Source organism: Trachemys scripta, chromosome 18, assembly GCF_013100865.1.
Source record: "Trachemys scripta elegans isolate TJP31775 chromosome 18, CAS_Tse_1.0, whole genome shotgun sequence".
Lineage (NCBI taxonomy): Eukaryota > Metazoa > Chordata > Testudines > Emydidae > Trachemys > Trachemys scripta.
The window spans coordinates 12,289,714-12,309,493 of NC_048315.1; the positions used below are offsets into that span (position 1 = coordinate 12,289,714).

General features: G+C 45.0%; 1 protein-coding gene across 1 annotated transcript in view; it reads right to left on the bottom strand.

Annotated features, from left to right (window-relative positions):
- Positions 1-1,299: 1,299 nt before the first annotated feature.
- Positions 1,300-19,780, bottom strand: part of LRRC75A (leucine rich repeat containing 75A) — a 177,786-nt gene continuing 159,305 nt past the window's right edge. Inside the window, exon 4 of the mRNA XM_034752954.1 lies at positions 1,300-2,229. Coding sequence (XP_034608845.1) covers positions 1,605-2,229 — 625 coding nt within the window. The 3' untranslated portion in view covers positions 1,300-1,604. The remainder of the gene's footprint in view (positions 2,230-19,780) is intronic.

The following is a 19,780-nucleotide window of genomic DNA, read 5'->3' on the forward strand; positions in this document are numbered from 1 at the left end:
TTTCTTGCATGTGGAGGGGAAGCAGACTGGTAGCGTAGCAATGTTATGAGGCTAGTGCCAAAGGGAAGCTTGAAAACTCTCTGAATGTATTTGTACCTGTAGCTGAAGCCAAAAGAGTTGTCACTCATGCCTGAGCCAAGGAGATGATGCTGTAAAGCTATTCAAAGAACAGGACACAAACAGAAAGCCAAATGGCTACATTTCATGCCAGGAAATCAGATTTGGTCCTTTAAGTGTACTGAAATGCTCTAGAAAGATGGGTCTCACTGCAAATTCCAGCTCCAAACCCCCCTGAACTTCGGGGAAGACAGGATCCAGGTTCAAAGCCAGCAATGCAGGTCCCATCTCATTTGCTATCAGAAATTCAAAACCGTTTCTCTTCTAAAAATGTTAGAAACAAAGCACTTCTGGTCATTGGGAGTAGGGGCAGTCAAGTAACCTAAAGACTGGTACAGGCCTTCCAGATCTTCAGTTGGCTTGTGCCTGCCCACCCCGGAATGGCAGTGTATTAAAAAATTTCCCCAGGAAAACTTTTGTTCATTTTTCTTCTATAAACATTCCATATTGTAATAAATATTTGTTAGGAACAGCTCTGTCCCTTTTACATGTACTAGAGATGGGCCTGAACCAAACCCTCGAATTCAAACTTTGCACATGGTCCCAACTTCTGCTCTCCGTTACAGTGACGTAAACTCCAAGTAACTTCACTGAAAGCAATGGAGGTATTTACAGTAGGGGGAGTGGTAGCTAAACTCTAGGACCAAATGTGCTCTCGGTACTGGACATCTTGCTGATCCAACGCCTATAAGGCCAGAGAGTGAGACAGCCTTTCTAGATTCCAAATGGTGGTGGTAAGGAGCAAGAATTCGCAGTGGAAATTCACCCCTGTACATATGCCCAGCCCAGCAATTATACTCCAATTAGAACAGGTCTTACGGGGCACATTCTCCTTATGCTGACCCGTCTGCCCAGGAGGTGAATTTCATCCTTACTGGCTGGTGCAAGGAAATATTCCCCAGTTGTTTTGACATTGAGCAAGGATGCTACTCTTCAATGCGGTTTGAATTCAGAGTGGGGATAGGTTTAATTTTGTCTCTGCAAGAGTCCTCCTTAGGGTGGCAGCCATTTACCCATCGTTTACAAGAGAGAAAACTTTAAAACCACGATTTTGCTAGATTCAGTCAGAATGATCTCATCTCAAAACAGAGACCTCTCCTGCAAATTCTGTTTGCTATTTTCTTCTCCTTTTGTGCTATTGAAGGAACTGGCATTACAATACCTTGGTGATATAGATTTTTGTTTTGTTTTGAGAGAGAGAGAGATAAAAAGCACAGCTCATTGCTAATGTTTAAAAATACGTGGCCAGCTTTATAAAATATAAGTATACAACTTGATCACATTTTTATGTTCTCTGTGAAACAAAATCGGTTGACATTCATATGATGAGAGGAAACTGATGAGGCAACAGTCTAAAGTCTCAAACCATTGATTGTGTAGACATCTGAACATGTAAATCAACACTTAATAAGAACCTTCATAGGTGAGGTATCAGTTTTAAAGTGTCTCTTTTCAAAGTACCCAGCCACGTGACACACAGCTGAACATCATGTCTGAGCTGCCTCACAAGCAGCTTCCTGCTCAGAGTCACATTTATTTGTGAGCGTCCCAACCTCAATTGTTCTCTCTGTCAACAGCCGTCTGGTGCCTGCATTGTTGATCTTGTCAGGTTGGTTTCCATCTTCGTTGGCTGAGCACAGATCCTCTTGACTCTCCGCCAGGCCCTCTTGGCTTTCCAAGTCACTCATCTGGCCCTCCCCGAACTCCAGAATGGTTGGCAAGTTGCCTTGCTTGGGACAGCGTTTCTTGAGGCTGACCAAAAAGGGCTGCGGCAAAGAAAAGATATCCACGTTGTTGCCCAGATCAATCCACGTCACACTGGAGAACTTCTTGGGGTCTTTCAGTGTTTCTGTCAGGTCCCGAAGGATTGCTTTGGTGAGTCTGTTGCCATTCAGGGAGAGAGTAGTGAGGTGAGGCAGGGCACTGAGGATGGGCAGAAGTTGAAGGAACATCTCATCAGTCAGCTCCGTGAAGCACAGCTCCACATTGTCAATGTGCTCTGAGCTGTGCTGGAGGTATGAGATGATGCGGTCCAAGTCCTTCAGTGTCAGAGGGATGCCAGAGAGATCTACTGTGTTGTTCTGAGGCGTCCCCACCAGGATAGCTTTCAAGCTGCAGAGAGACAAAACGACAGACAAACGGTTAACATGGACACTCATCATTTTGCTAATAAGCATCACTTCTTGTGTGCTGGCAGCTTTGTGAGAGACCGTGCAATGACTCATTCAAACAGGATACGTAACTGCCGGCACCCCTCTCTGTCAGGCCTGGATTTTTGAATCCGATTTTGTGTGCAGGCTTAAAAAGGGATGGCAGCCAAAACCAATGTATTCAAAGATTGTTGCTGCCTCCTGTTTCAATTACAAGCCTAAGGAAGCTTTCTTTTGGGTGTCCCTTGCAGGGTCCCGGAGCTGAACGTTCTACTGCTTTTAAAAAGACTGTGAAGCATTTGAGCAGAAAAACAGGAATCCTCGCTTGAGTGACAGTTTTCACGCTTGGTACTTATCTGTACATTGCAGAGCACTTCGTCAAAGGCAATAAGCATTGCTCTGTTTTACAGGTGGGGGAAACTGAGGCACGGAGCAAAGGCATGGTAGAGGCAGACCTAAAAGCTAGATGGCCTGACTCCAATTTAGTACTTCCAGTGGTTTACGAACAATAACTACTGTTAATCGTTTGACTTGGATGCTATGGTGATGAACGCTATAGAAAAGCCTGAGGTAGATAAATTATTCTCCTGATGCTCCTGTGGCTGCCGATAAGCATCGCTGCCAGATTGGAGTTATACAGATCAACATTGCTTTTAAAGCGCCGCAAGGATCTAGCGGTATCAGTAGCTGAGGCCTTAACACTAATGAATTAGGAGGCTGAGGGAGTTCTATCCGTGTTAATCACTTGAGAAATGTTAGCTAAGTTGGCACATCTGCCACAAAGATAGCGCCAAATCAGCCCACTGTGCGTATGGCTCTGACTTTCCTCACACTCTGAGCTAAAGAACAGTTTTGTCGAATTTACCATTGGCCTTGCTGGTGTTGCCAGCTTCACATTTTCTCTTTAATTATCTAGGGCCTCTGTTCATGACTTGCCATGTAAATCGAGATGTAAACCCTTACCCTGGCATTTTTAGACCTATGAACAATGACTCAGGGGGTCTACACTGTGGTTGGGAGGGTTGGGGGGAGTGGAAAGTGTTCTTAACTTGCAATATCTAATGTGTGTTAAAACTAGCAGTGAATATACAGCAGCTCTGTTGAACTCCGCTTGAGATAAAGCCTGCAGGAGAAGCTGGGATTGAACCTAAGCTGCTGTGTCCTTACTGTTGTTTGAACCCGAGTTAACTAACATATCTTTTATGGGCAGGTTAGACGTACCCTGAACACTGAAAGGCAGATTGGAACTCCCTTTGGTAGAAGAATTAGTAACTGCATCCACTCTAGTTCCATTTACTCTCTCAAAACCATGGGTTTAAATGAGCCCATCTCAGTTTCCTTTACTTTCCTTGGCCCGGGATGTGATACTGAGGGATGCAGAAGTTAGGGCCTTTCTACTCAAGGAGCCATTGGGGTAACTTTGTCTGCTAGTGATAAAGAATATAATGCTTTAATTCACTGGCAACACAAGCCAGCGTGCCCTCTTGCAATATGATGCATGTGCAGGGGAACACTACACTAGATTTTCTTGGGTGATGTGGAAGAACCTATTAAACTCTTCCTTCTTTAAGAAAGAATGTACATCCTCCATAATATTTTATATAGTCTGTTCCTTACCTAAGTCTCTCAATGGGGACTGTGGCATTTAGATAGCTACTTGACCAATCAGTTGGTTGGAACCCCAATAGCTCACTGAGCAGAAGGATACAAATTCCTACAGCCCTTGCTAAACTCCACTAAAACATTTCAGCGTGACTTAGGTAAATAGTTCCTTTTGGGCAGCAATGCCTTTGGGGGTACACTTCCAAAGTTATAACAGGAAGAATTCTAGATAGTTTTGATGCTATTTGTGCCTTTATGCCGTTGGCTTTCTGGAAGTTCAGTCTTCCACAGGAACTCAGCTGTATCAACTCTACACTGAGAAGTGAAAGGGAACATTTAGTACTCGGTGATGCCTGTCGCAATACAGAGAACAGCAAGGACGATGTAGAAGGCTGCACAGAGTATTTCAGCCCTCTTGCAAGGAGAATTCACTGTCCTGAGTTCTCCTACCCTACCCTAGAACTAGGCAATCATTCTCGTGCATTGCTATCCTTCTGGCCAAGTGAAATGGAACAATTGCCAAGCTAAAGTATTTGCCTAACTAGCACACTCCCCTTCAAACCACTGAAGGCAACAGGCACTCCAGACTTAGGAGCTGTCAGAGAGAGTGAGAGCGTGTGTGTGTGTACCATAAACACAATCTCCTGTCCACTAAAGGGCTGCCTGCTATAAACCAGCTGGTTTCATCTGTTCTCTCCTTGTCTGCACAATTCCTTACTTTAACGAGGAGCCAGAGCTGAGCAGTTTGGGACACCTCCGGAGACTGCTGAAAACCATGCGCTGCTTCACGCAGCGATTTGATAAACAGTCCCCTCGACTCGACCTGACCTTTTCTCCTGGCTCCTAGCAGTGTGCGCCATTGCAAGCAGCTTAATTAGGCCTAAGCCCAGACATGTAGCACTAATGAAGGTTCCTAAATGAGATCTGAGGGGGCAACACCGTGACACTTCAGTCCTCCTTTGCTGGTCTGTTTCTTGCTCTGGATGGATGCCAGGTCTCCCTGGACCACAAGGAGAGCAAGACTGGAAGCTGGAGCTTAGAGCCACGGACCACCTACAGGCAGTCAAGATGTCTGGCTTTCCGCAGCCTGTTATTTGCTGGGGTTATTTACCACCCATCGTGGACGTAGCACCACTCCAGCATAAAGCAGGGCCTCGCGCCCCAGAGAGAGAGTGTTGAAAACTTTACAAGCCGTCCCACTGAAGTCAATAGCGAGTCATCCAGCGAGAGTAAGGAGTTAGCTCTCTGGTCGTTGGTATACTCGGAATAGGGGTTAAATATTTCAATGCTTTGTGAATGACAAGGGCTTTTGGGAACCATGCTGTACATGAGTAGTATCTTTATAATAATACACTCCTTCTTCAGTATACAGAAGTTACCTGCGGTCTCATTTTTAGTGAATTCGATGCACATGAAAGGTATCAAATGGACAGTTTTTTCCTGTGTGGGGCATGTTGTTTTTTTTAATTCTCCTATTTGTCCTTTTAACCACCCTCTGCTTGTCACCATTTCTAATGTAAATTTGCTGTTCTGAAAGCAATACTGTAAGACATCACTGGTTGTATACACTACAGCCATCAGTTATTGGTACAACCTACCTATGATGTGGGTTTTGAATCCAGACCCTACTGCTTTTAAAACACCATGCCTATCACTTGAGCCCAAGGCAAACGTTAGTTGGCTGCATTCAGTACCAGGACTTATCCTCTTTGGACTGCAGCCATTGCGCTCACATGCTTCAGAACATTGCCCTACTATAACGGTGTTCGTGTGTCTTCTGAGCTACTTTTTAACGTGTGGCTTTTAATTGCTGTCACAAGGGTGCTGGGTGGTTGAACCCTGTGGTCAGACCAAGGCCAAGCTTCCCTTATGCAGCTTTGCCCTCTCTTAGAGGTATTCATTAATACCTCTAAGCGAGGGCAGTTCAGTCTCCATGTCCCATCATAATATTGGCTTCTCTGACTGTACCAGTTATGCTACTTTGTCAATTGGGACACCTGTTGAGATGGGAACTTGACTGAAACCATCCAGCTTGCTTCACCTATGCCACCCGCACAATCATGAGAGGGTCCCTACTGACCCAAATCAGGATTCAAACTAGAACCTAGAGGCGAAAGGTTCGGTATCTTCATCTGCTCCAGTGATAATGGGACCTGTTAATAGATGCATTTCTAGTCTCCTGCTCTAACTGCCCAGGTTTTAATACTGCTTCCTTCCCTGTCGTAGTATGTCAGGAAAACTTAGAGATCCTCTGAAGAAAGGTGCTGTGTATAGTAAATACAAAATATTATGCTCTCCTACAGAGAAAGCCTGTGCTATATTTATTTTCAATAATTTAGGCTTACTGCTCCGGTCACATTGGTGACCTTGCGAGACCATCTGTCCCCTAGAGTTAGCACTTGCCATGATCGGCTCTGTGTTATGCCACACAGAAAGCAATTCTCACAAAGCTGATCTGTTTTGTTCGAGCCTGAGGGTTTGTCTATGATTTGATTTATCACGGTGGGTGATTACACTCTGTTCTAAGAACACTTATTGAAATGGACGATCGGCTTGAACAAGTCAGGCCAGAAACTTAATAGGGCGGGGGGGTTAGTAGAAGAAGCATCTGATTCAGTAGGTTGTAATTTTGATTCAAGGTATGAAGGCAGCTCATTCAATTGGTGATGCAGCTAAGTCAATGTTGGGTCTATATTTATTTTAGCCGTATGTATGTTTGGAACAAACTGTCCAGGCCATTACACAACCTGTTTGTTGTGACATGAGACTTATGGGCTCTGTCATACAGGGCGTGCTTCAGTGGTCCACAGAATTACTTCCATGTTGTGGATGCTGTCACATTTCAGAGCAATGACACCTCTATTTCCCCCTCAGTGGTCCATCAAGGGCGGCACCCTCTTTGGCTTCCAGCCGTTGCCCTTCTTGAGTAGAAACCCACCACGTGTCTGCCTTCTGACTGGGGTATTTCCAGGCACACTGTGCTCATCCTTCACTGTGTTAGTCTCAGCCCAGGCAGGCTGCCCAAGGACACCTGCTGGCAGGCTCTCTCTTCAGAGACCATTAACAGTAATTGCTACAGACATAAGGTACCACACACACAGCACTTCCTATGCAAACCTACTTTATTTTTACGGTAAATAGCACTAGAGAGAGAACCTATTAAAACACAATAAAAAGAACCTATGCTCATGCTACGCACTTACCAGAGTTAACCCCAACTCTAACATGGGCTCTGGCAGTTGTCAGTCTGTCACAGGGGCCCCAGGCAGTAATGAAGTTGTACTTCTCATGGCACTTTGATACCACAGTGATAAGTGCATTCTACATGGCTCCGTAAGAGTGCCCACAACACAGCACCACATACCACTCTACACACTGGGTAGTCAGAGGGGCAAGTCTTCCGGCGTTTTGAAAAGGTACCTCTGAAATCCTGCAATACATTATTCACAGCCGCTCGCTCCTTTACCTGCCTAACTAGTAACTAAAATCTGACAGCCTCGCCATATTGTAGGTAAATAATCATTGAGGTTTAGTTACCACCGTACTACCCTGGTAGGTTGTGATTTTCAACATGACTATGAGAGATTAGAGGCTGCTTCTTTGAAAATCCCATTCACAAGGAATAAGTGCTTTCAGGTCTCTGTGTCTAGCAGGCCACTACACTATCCCACACCTCAGGTAATTGAAGAATCTGATTCTACTGTGGGGGGAGAGAGAGAGGGACAGGGACTCCTCCAAAGGTGCAGAAAAATATCCTCACTTCCAGGGTGTGTGTGATTTATCCATTGTTAGTGATGACTTCACATCACCAGTGCCCTAGGCTGGACTCGAACTACCAGTTTGGAAGAGAGAGATGCTAAATCCCATTAATCCCTGAGCCATCTTTCTCACTAAACATGTAGAGCATAGATCTGTGGCTGGCTAACCATCTGTCTGGGAACACCCCCACACCCCCCACTAAGCTAGACAGGTTGTGTGTGTTGGGGGGAGGGGGGGAGGCAAACAGGAAAAGCAATGAGTCCCACTTTAGACAAGAAACATCTGACAGACTGGTCAGAGAAGTCCGATCTAATAGGTTCCCCCATTCCTTGGCAATGCTGGATTGTTCCCTGGAGGCTGTTTAAGGGTGCTTTGTTTTCATTGTTCTTTTAAAATGTTTGTTACAAGGAAGAAGTAAAAATTGATAGGGAGAGAGATTAAAGCCAACTTCCATTCAGGGCCTTGGCTAAATACTGGAAGAGCTTAATATTTGCACTTTCTATTTGTACTTAAAACATCTGAATGCCACAGCTGATCCTGGAAGGGAGCTGGTTGATGTCACGCAACCTCACCAGGTCAGCTGAGATTTCAGTAACAACTCTGCAAAGGAAATTATGCAGTGGAAACAAGCTACTAGCCTCTTATTACCTGGCTGCATTAGATTAGTCATCTCCTGTAATACTGCTTGCTAGGGGAATACCTGACAGCACAGGAGAATTAAAACATTTTGTCTTTTGTGGCTCACCAGTCTCTTTATGGATCTGCGTGGGCTAATTCAACCTATCTGCTCTGAGTGTGTGTGTTCGTCTGTCAAACTGTGAACTAAACAGAATCTCACCCAAGCTTGGCTGTGAAATTTAAGACCTCCATAGGAAATCAGGCCTTCCCGGCAAATGCTTCACATGGACATCTAGACTATAGAATCTGGGCTCTTCAGTGTGAGCTGCTACAATGGACTAATGCAATCAGTTAGTTAGTTGCACAAACTGATTTCTAAAGCTTTATTATTATCCACAAGTGATGGTTTGGTGGCCTATACTCAGGCTTTGAATATCTAACCTCCCTGGAATTGTGAGTTTGACTCTTAATTGGTTCAACTTGGCCCTTGTGTAACTCCTTAACTCTACTCCCACAGAAGTCAATGGGAGTTAAAACCTCCAAGGGGAGCAGTGGGGGCAAAAAACCTCACTGGCTTCAAGATTGTGCTTGAAAAGTTTATGGTAGGTATGATGTGATGAGATGGCCTACAATGGGCATGTGGTAAACCGGCGACTGCTAGCAGCAAATATCTCCAACGGCTGGTGACACTAGATGGGGAGAGCTCTGAGTTACTACAGAGAATTCTTTCCCAGGTGTCTGGCTGGTGGGTCTTGCCCACATGTTCAGGGCCTAACTGATCGCCATATTTGGGGTTGGGAAGGAATTTTCCCCCTCAGTCCCATTGGCAGAGACCTGGGAGTTTTCGCCTTCCTCTGCAGGGCACGGGTCACTTGTAGGTTTAAACTAGCGTGAATGGTTGATTCTCTGTAACTTGAAGTCTTTAAACCATGATTTGAGGAGTTCAGTAACTCAGCCACAGGTTAGGGGTCTATTATAAGAGTGGGTGGGTGAGGTTCTGTGGCCTGCAATGTGCAGGAGATCAGACTAGAAGATGATCATGATGGTCCCTTCTGACCTTCAAGTCTGTGTGTCTGAGTATGTCGCCATAAGAGGAAGACAGACTATTCACATCACCTGTTTAGAAAGGGATGAGTGTGGTCTAGTAGCTAAAGCACGGTGCTGGGAGCCCTAGTATTCTTAACTCTGCCACTGACCTGCCATGCAACCTGACAAGTCACTAACCTCTCTGTGCTCCCATTTCCCATCTGTGAAATGGGACAGTACATTTCACCTACCTCCCCATGGGTGCTGAGAGTCGTCATTAAGGTCTGTGAAGTGTTTTGGGAGCCTTGGCTGAAAAGCACTATGCAAGTGCGACCTTTACTACTAACCTCCATGTTCAGTGTTGTAGCCATTGCTCATTCTATAGCTCTTCTGTTTATCACGGGTTCAGGTGACTGTTTCGCAGTGTACTGGCTAATGGTTCGGCAGGACACTGGTGGAGTAACTTCAGTTATTTTATATTGACAGCAATTATCCCCACACAAGGGCCAGCTGCTGTCTCGGATCTTTTCTAGAGTCTCATTAGGTTAAAGGCGGCTTTGTGAGCACCATCTTCTTACCCATCGCAAGAGAACACTCACATTGTATTAAAGCAGTGCAACATTAGCAAACCAATTTAAAGTTGTACATCTAGGAATGAAAAACGTCCGCCACACTTAGGACTGGGGCCTCTATCCTAGGAAGCAGTGACTCTGAAAGGGACTTGGGGAATCCTCAGCTGAACGTGAGCTCCAGGTGCGGCACTATGCCTAGAAAGGCTAATGTGATCACAAGTTGTATAAACAGGAATATGGAGTGGGGAGGTTCTGCATTTGCTACTGGAGTGACCGCTGCTAGAATACTGTGCCCAGTTCTGGTGTCCTCAGTTCATGATAAATTGGAGAGAGTTCAAAGAGCCATAAGAACGGTTAAAGAACACGCCTTCCAGTGATAGGCTCAAGGAGCTCCATGTATTTAGTTTAACAAAGAGGAGATTAAATGGTGACTTGATCAAAGTACCTACACAGGGAACCAACGGTTGATAATGGACTCTTCAATCTAGCAGACCAAAGATACCCAGTGGTGTTCCACCTATTTAGGCAACGCATATACTGCATGCTCCAAAATTTACAAAAAATGTGGACTAACTGGCAGCCTGTGGGCTGGTTCCAGGCCACAGGATGATCCCAAAAACATAGAACAAAATGGCGCTTTTTGCACAGCGTCCCCTCGGACACACTATACATGTGAGGTCATAGCACATGGAGGATGCCATTTGGTGGGCTGTCACTAAAAAAGGTGGGACCGCTTAACGCATGCAAATGTCGGATTGACGCGTCCATTGACAGAACAGAGCTAGTGATGCAAACTCTTCATCAAGCTGGAAAGTTTAGTGTAAAGTTTGTTCACTAGAAAGTTGTGGCATCACACCACTGGGTATAGCACAGTCCAATGGCTGGAAGTTGAAGCTAGACAAATTCAGACTGGGAAACAAGGCATGAGTTTTAGCAGTGGGGTAATTAATCATTGGAACAACCAGCGATTGTGGTGGATTCTCCATCACTGGCAATTTTTAAATCATGACGGGATGCGTTTCTAAAAGATCTGCTCTAGTTCAAACAGGAATTAGCTCAGAGCAGTCCTGTGGTTTTGTGTTTTACAGGAAGTCCGACTAGATGATCACAGTGGTTCCTTCTGACCTTATAAAATATTAAGTTATAGCACCTTACATCTAGGTGTGTCCCAAAGCAAGTAACAGACTAATTTATACAAGTATCACTCATCCACTATTAAACGCAACAGCCGTTTTCACCTTCAGTACTACGTAACAGGACTGTGGAGGAAATTGAATGCTCTACTGGGCACTCTATAGAGCCTTGCATCCAGTCTCATGGTAGTTCACAAATATTCATTAATAAATTAGTTTCCAAACTGGCCTATGCGTGATTGCCCAGGGCTCCTAAACAAATGTTGCCATCTCTCTATTCAGCTTCCTGTCCCCGGGTTAAGTCAGAGGACTAGGGAGAGTACAGTTACTATTCCTGTGCTAAAAGCATAAGGGAAGTTTCTTCCTGCACTGTCCCAGGAGCCCCCCTCTTCCCCACAATGTTGTAATGACTGAATTCCCCATTGCTGAATCTACCGTAACCGCTGTCCTACCTGCCCTCTCCCCCTCCCCACACACACACTTGATGCACAGGGCCAGGCCAAGGATTCTGGAGTGGATAAGTATTTTGGATACACCCTCAACTAACTGATTCCTTTTACAAAATGTAGGAAGAAGGAAGTTTCAGGTCTTTCTCTACGTTCAAGCTGTAGATGCTTGTGTTCGGTTTATATTGATTTACTAAAAGTATATTTATGAAAAATAAATGCAGCGATTCTTCTTGACATTTGTAACTTCCCTCAAAGCCAGAGCTGAAGGCCTCCTCTGGGCCCTCCCAGTACCCCTACAATGTGGGCAAGTGTCATCCCTATTTTACAGAGGGAGAAATGGAAGCACAGAAAAGGTGCCCAAACCTCAAATGTCAATTAATGGTGGGTGCCCAATTGAAGACATCTGTGGCTGACTTTTCTTTTTTCACCTTACAGGCAGTGAGCAACTAGGGCATCTATTGACTTCAAGTCCTAGATGCGTCAAGTTGACCTCCCCAAGCTTATGCCCAAATTTCAAAAGCCACATGATCTATGCCCAAAGTCCCACAAGCAGTCAGTGGCAGAGCTAGAAATGCAACTTGACTTCCCCCTGTCCTGTACCTTAATGACAGTCCAAAGCGCAGGGTGAAATTGGTTAGCCAGAATTTAAACCTGGATTAAATACCTTTGTATAGTCCCTAGAGATCAGGATCTTGTCCAAAAGCTGAGATGGCACCTGCACAGCAATCAGCGTCTACCCTGGGGCTTCAGATAAAGTTCTAACTCCAAGGAGAAAGTGCCACTCCTTGATCTGGAATCATCAATGCCACTTCCTGCAGCACCACAGATGACTGATTTACTTTGGAAGCCTGCCTCCCTCGACTCCATTGACCCAACCCTGCTTAGCTGAGGAGATGGCCTGGCTGAATGCTGCTGATATCCAAATCTAACTGTGAAATTCAGAGGCAGGCAGGCAGCCTAAGTAACTAGTCTCCTGCCCACTCCACCTACTCAATCCTGCTGGGTCAAGAAGTTCAGACAACTGCTTTCAAATGGCTCTGGGGCATTTATCACAAAGGCTTACCCTTGCCTCTGAAGTTTCTCCCTAGGACATCCTGCAGCGCTTTCTGAATCTCTCTGACAAGAATCAGAGCAGCATGTCTGTAGAATGAGGGGAAAAGATGAAACTCAGACTGTCTTTAAAGTCCATTTAAATATGTGGGGGTTTTTCACATGATTTGTGAAAGTGCAGTTAGGGGATGTGGGAGGAGATCAATTTAAATAAGGGGAAGCTGGGATGGGGAGAGGTGTTATAGCCTTCACACCAGACTCTCAATGCGTCAAGTTTCCTTTAAAACTGGATGTAGCAACCACTTGGGTTGAATCTGACCAGTAATTCTGGGCTCTGGAAACGGGCTAAGAACTAAATTCAGATTTTCAAAGGGCTTGTCTTGCAGAGGAAGTGAGCCACACCTGACAGATGAGGAAGCATTGGGCTGCCTAGGGAGGAGGATGGGGAGGAATTGATAGGAGGGGAAACATCATTTTGCAATAGCAGCTGTGAGTAGTATGGCAGCGAGAACATTAAGGTAAGACACAGCACTTCTATGAGGCACCATTCAATAGTCACTGAGAGCAAACGGGAGGTTAAAGGCCTGTCTGCTCTACACAGATAACCATCTGCAGACAATGGGAGTCATCAAGATTCCAAACCATCATTAATGGCCCACACTTGGGGGGGAGGGATAGCTCAGTGGTTTGAGCATTGGCCTGCTAAACCCAGGGTTGTGAGTTCAATCCTTGAGGGGGCCACTTGGGAATCTGGGGCAAAATCAGTACTTGATCCTGCTAGTGAAGGCAGGGGGCTGGACTCGATGACCTTTCAAGGTCCCTTCCAGTTCTAGGAGATGGGATATCTCCATTATAAATTAAATAAATAAATAAATTAAATTTTAAACTTGTTTTTCCCTTCCCTTGCGTGGACCGAGGGACGTACTGGCCGCTGCTTCCAGCAGCTCCCGTTGGCCTGGAGCAGCGAACCGTGGCCACTGGGAGCCACGATCGGGCGAACCTGCAGACACGGCGGGTACACAAACCGGCCCGGCACGCCAGGGGCTTTCCCCTGCACAAGCCACAGAACAAGTTTGGGAACCACTGTACTAGACTAACTGATGTAGTTACCACTGGGTAAAGTGAGGCACAGAGAAGTCCTTAACAACAACCTCGGTCTCAACTCAAATGTAGTACCAAAGAAATGAGGTGGGCGTGTAGCCAGCATTATGGCTCCTGCCAACACAAGGACCCTAACAAAAAAGGTTCCACTTGACTGTAAACTCAAGATTACTCTGCAGGTGACTGGAGTGAATTCTGCATCCCTTTCATATTAAAGCAGTCCAATGGAAAAACCGGCAATAGATCAGCTAGCTACATAAAGGAGTCTTCTTATATACCATTCCCCTCTCCCTGCTTCACTTCACATGGCTTCTGCATCTTACAGCAACCCCAGCCTAATAGAGACGAGGATTGGGTTCTGCCCATTGTAGACACTGCACCAGATGCAGAGCTCAACAAGTTTGGATGCAGGGGATTAGCTGGGGCCTAGCTAACGGCTATAAACCGAATCTGCAGCACTTTGCACGGCTCTACACTTGCATAATCTTTGAATGCACACTGGGATTTCTGGGTTAAGAAACAGCATCTTTCTGTAGCCTCCCCTGGGTAATCCAGCCGAAAGACCAGCACAGCAGGAGAGAGGAGTTTGATACAGCAGGTTGCGTAAGCCCTTGTACTTGTTTTTCAGGCATACTAGCAGCAGGAGAACTGTGCTCTGAATAGAAGAAACTTACGTAATGTAATGTCTGATGTAACAGCCTCGTCAATAGCCCTGCTTTTGCTAGGTGTTTTTACCATGCGCTAAAGAGGCTTGTGCTTCACTAGTAAACAGACTTTCAGCCCTTAAAGGCTCAAACATACAATTCAGGCCCATTCTCCCATAATAGACAAATAGGGTTTGAAGCATTTTACAAATTTTAGATCTTTTAAGTGGACAACTTCTTATCTGCACCGGCCCAGGATCAAAGGTCACTGCAGGAGGTTGGGTCAATGGGGTCAGACTAAAAGAGGCTGCTGTTTAAATTGTTTTTGGACTAATAAGTTCGGTTTCCATGGATAAGATTATTCCTGGGTGTAGTTTAGCAGTGGGCTTAGGTCAAGAATGCAGTAAGCACCATTTAACATCTGAGCCACAAGAGCAAAGTGTGCATGGGATACACGGCTGAAACGAGAAGGTGCTTGTTAAAGCATAGATGAAAGGTATTAATGCCCATGCCCCCATCTGCCTACTGCTAACAGGTCAGGTGGAATGCAGCTATCTTCTCTAAGCAACCTACACTTGAATCCTTTGCTTTGAAGTGAGATGTTCTCAGACTTTTCAGCATCTGCGTTTGGGAGACCACCTGGGTAACAGGAGCTGTCAGTGCAAATGCAGCACAGGCTGGCAGTTGCTGAAAGTCATTACTGTTGGGCATCTGTGGACTTGCTGAAGCAAGCTGGCACTTGCCATCCAGTTCCTAATAAACAGGCATCCATGTCACTATCGCGACCAAGGTACCTGGAAGCCTCCCCTTTGGCAGTCTCAGCGGGGACTGCAGGAGAATGGGTTGGGGGGGTCCCTCTAGGTCAGGTTGGTGGGGCAGCCTTGCACTCACATTGTCTTTGCTGTACTCATTCTATAGAGAAGTAGATTTCATTCTCAGGGACGTTGATCTTTCACTAGCATTAAATCTGTGGGCATAAAAAAAATTAATGGAGATATCCTATCTCCTAGAACTGGAAGGGACCTTGAAGGTCATTGAGTCCAGCCCCCTGCCTTCACTAGCAGGACCAAGTACTGATTTTGCCCCAGATCCCTAAGTGGCCCCCTCAAGGATTGAACTCACAATCCTGGGTTTAGCAGGCCAATGCTCAAACCACTGAGCTATCCCACTAAAAACAAGTGTGTGTGTCTATGTATGTAACAAACTAATTAGAAACACATGTGAACTAGGACATTTTAGATACAGATCCAAATTCTCCCCAAGTTAGGTGAGGGGTTGGATCCAAGGCTCCTTTTCTGTGCCAGTAGAAAGATGAGTTTTGAGCCCAAATTCAAATCTGAATTTAAGGGTACGTCTACACGGCAACTAGACACCTGCGCCTGGCCTGTGCCAGCCGACTGGGGCTTAGGCTAGAGCCTGGGCTCCAGGACACTGGGAAGTCCCAGAGCTCAGGCTCCAGCCCGAGCCAGGAAGTCTACACAGCAATGAAACAGCCCCACAAGCCTGGGCCAGCCATGCGTTGTTCTTTGCTGTGTAGACATACCTTAAGCTGCTTGAGCCCAGAAGGGTTTAGAGCCATGGTTCCAGTTTGGATGCCATCTCTAACAGTGGTTTAGAACATACCGTGTTCCTTGGCTCACTACCTAAAACAAAATTGAAACAGACCTTAAAGCCTTTGAAATCTTTCTTGATATTCTGATTAAAGTAACTTCAAAGGGGATCTGAGTGTAGCAGTCCCTGAGAGAAAAGGTCGAGCTAGCGAAGGAGAACTGGAGTGATGTGTTGTTGTGTGTTGTTTTTAAATATATCAATAGTTTTCTAATCTTCTTTTCTTTTTTCTATTAGATCTTCATGGGGTTTTTTTAACACTTACTTTGCATGATCAATCTCTTGCTATTACTAAATGACTGTGTGTTTAAGCTTCAGTAAGTATATGTGAATAATATACTGGTAGTTAGAGATTTTAATGAGACTCCATGTATATTAATGTGACTTTGGGACCCCTCACACTGCAATAGTGTCCCTTGCACAGTGACTGTTCATGGTTTTACAGTTTAGCGGATTACCTCAGACAAACACCTCCACAAAACTCAAAAGGTAATAACAAAATGTTTTTTTAAGTACATCAGAAGCAGGAAGCCTGCGAAACAACCAGTGGGGCCCCGGGACGATCAAGATACAAAAAGAGCACTTAAAGACAATAAAGTCATTGCAGAGAAACTAAATGAATTCTTTGCTTCAGTCTTCATGGCTGAGGATGTTTGGGAGATTCCCAAATCTGAGGAATTGTCACAGATTGAAGTGTCATTAGAGGAGGTTTTGGAATTAACTGATAAACTTAACAGTAACAAGTCACCAGGACCAGATGGCATTCACCCAAGAGTTCTGAAAGAACTCAAATGTGAAATTGCAGAACTATTAACTATGGTTTGTAACCTGTCCTTTAAATCAGCTTCTGTACCCAATGACTGGAAGATAGCTAATGTAACGCCAATATTTAAAAAAGGCTCTAGAGGTGATCCCAGCAATTACAGACTGGTAAGGCTAACGTCAGTACCGGGCAAATTAGTTTAAACAATAGTAAAGAATAAAATTGTCAGACGTGTAGAAGAAGATAAATTGTTGGGCAAAAGTCAACATGGTTTCTGTAAAGGGAAATCATGTCCTACTAATCTATTAGAGTTCTTTGAAGGGGTCAACAAACATGTGGACAAGGGGGATCCAGCGGACATAGTGTACTTAGATTTCCAGAAAGCCTTTGATAAGGTCCCTCTCCAAAGGCTCTTACGTAAATTAAGTTGTCATGGCATAAGAGGGAAGATCCTTTCATGGACTGAGAGCTGGTTAAAAGACAGGGAACAAAGGGTAGGAATAAATGGTAAATTTTCAGAATGGAGAGGGGTAACTAGTGGTGTTCCCCAAGGGTCAGTCCTAGGACCAAACCTATTCAACTTATTCATAAATGATCTGGAGAAAAGGGTAAATAGCGAAGTGGCAAAGTTTGCAGACGATACTAAACTGCTCAAGATAGTTAAGACCAAAGCAGTCTGAAGAACTTCAAAAAGATCTCACAAAACTAAATGATTGGGCAACAAAATGGCAAATGAAATTTAATGTGGATAAATGTAAAGTAATGCACATTGGAAAAAATAACCCCAACTATACATACAATATGATGGGGGCTAATTTAGCTACAACTAATCAGGAGAGAGATCTTGGAATCATCATGGATAGTTCTCTGAAGACGTGCAGCGGCAGTCAAAAAAAGCAAACAGGATGTTAGGAATCATTCAAAAAAGGATAGAGAATAAGACGGAGAATATCTTATTGCCCTTATATAAATCCATGGTACGCCCACATCTTGAATACTGCGTACAGATGTGGTCTCCTCATCTCAAAAAAGATATACTGGCATTAGAAAAGGTTCAGAGAAGGGCAACTAAAATGATTAGGGGTTTGGAATGGGTCCCATATGAGGAGAGATTAAACAGGCTAGGACTTTTCAGCTTGGAAAAGAGGAGACTAAGAGGGGATATGATAGAGGTATATAAAATCATGTGTGTGTGGAGAAAGTGAATAAGGAAAAGTTATTTACTTGTTCCCATAATATAAGAACTAGGGGCCACCAAATTAAATTAATGGGCAGCAGGTTTAAAACAAATAAAAGGAAGTTCTTCACACAGCGCACAGTCAACCTGTGGAACTCCTTGCCTGAGGAGGTTGTGAAGGCTAGGACTATAACAGGGTTTAAAAAGAGAACTAGATAAATTCATGGAGGTTAAGTCCATTAATGGCTATTAGTCAGGATGGGTAAGGAATGGTGTCCCTAGCCTCTGTTTGTGAGAGGGTGGCGATGGATAGCAGGAGAGAGATCACTTGATCATTACCTGTTAGGTTCACTCCCTCTGGGGCACCTGGCATTGGCCACTGTTGGTAGACAGGATACTGGGCTGGATGGACCTTTGGTCTGACCCAGTATGGCTGTTCTTATGTTCACAGTCATTTAACAAGTGCCACACACTAATCAAATTTAACTCATACATTGGCAGAAAGACAGATGTGAATTTGATGGGGCAGTTGCTACTATTAATTATTCAGCAAGGCTTGGGAATGAAACTGTTAAAGTGGAGAGAACTCAGTAGGTTGCTGTTGACAAACCAGTGCGCTCTCATAAATGATAATCACCTGCCATGTTAGGAAAAGCTTTCTAACTGTAAGGGTAGCTTAGGTAAGCACTGGAACAGATTACCTAGGGAGGTTGTGGAATCCTGGTCATTGGAGGTTTTTAAGAACGGGTTAGACAAACAGCTGGCAGGGATGATCTAAGTGTACTTAATCCTGCCTCAGTATGGGGCAGATGTGACCTCGAGGTCCTCTCCAGCCCTACATCTCTGTGATTGCCTGTTTTTCCTGTGCAAGGGAGGGGGTTACTAGTTAACTGTGTGTCTATAGGATGTTGGAAACTTCCAATAGAAGCCACCTCTCCCGCACCAACTGTCCCACACCAGTGGTTTTCAACTTTTTTTCATGTGCGGACCCCTAACCAATTTTGAATGGAGATGCAGACCTCTTTGGAAATCTTAGATCTAGTCTGCGCCTCCCCTATCCCCCTTCCCCCCCCACCACCACCAGGGGTCTGCAGACCACAGGTTGAAAGCCAAGGTCCTACAGTTCTGTGAAATAGCACTTCGGACAACAGCCTGTTCAGTGATTTACTGTAACAAGGCCAGACCGTGGTTGTAGGTAATCTTACAGAACTGTGCAATCTTGGTCTAGCAGTCTCTATATAGGGTCACCTTGTATTTGATACAGCGCATTCCTGTGCTTTTCTACTTGGTGAGCACATCAGGCGCACTGTGGATGAGGGACTTTACCTGCACTCCCATTTGTAAAGATTGCTAAAATGAGCGACGGAGGTTAACTCCTATTTTATCCAAAATGGCTCAGTCTACGGCATGAAGCTAGACGATTAGCTTCTCTGCAGGTAAGCTCCTGCGGAGTGTCTAAATTCTGCAGGACCTAACTTCCTATTTCCACAACGCTCTAATTTTACAGTGGTTTCTAGTGTCCTCTCCAAGACCTTTGTAAAATCTGAACTGTCCTGTAATACCTACCTTGGAGAGGGTGCTCTCTTTAGCGGCAGCTTTCATCCAAGACATTCTTATTGCTTTACAGGTGTTACAAAGTACCAGGATGGAGCACTTTAGGAGCAGAGAAAATTGTTGGGGTATGATGGACAACAGAAGGACTCTCCTTAGGAAATATCATGTCCACGGGGGAAAACAAAGCCAGGCAGATGGTATTGAAGCACAAAAGTGGGTTTAAACAAGGATTTAAAGTGGGAGACGGAGAGCGTTCGGAGAGCAGAATATGGGAGCCTATGCCAACTGTAGAGCGGGAGTGTTCAACCCGATGCGATGCTTTAAGTGGGACAAGGAAACTATGGGCCCAGTTTCGTGAAGTCCTAGACACCTTCAACTCCAGTTGATTTCGTCGGGAGTTCAGAGACTTGCAGAGGCCTGACGGGGACAGTTAACAGGAAGGACTGGGAGGAAGTGA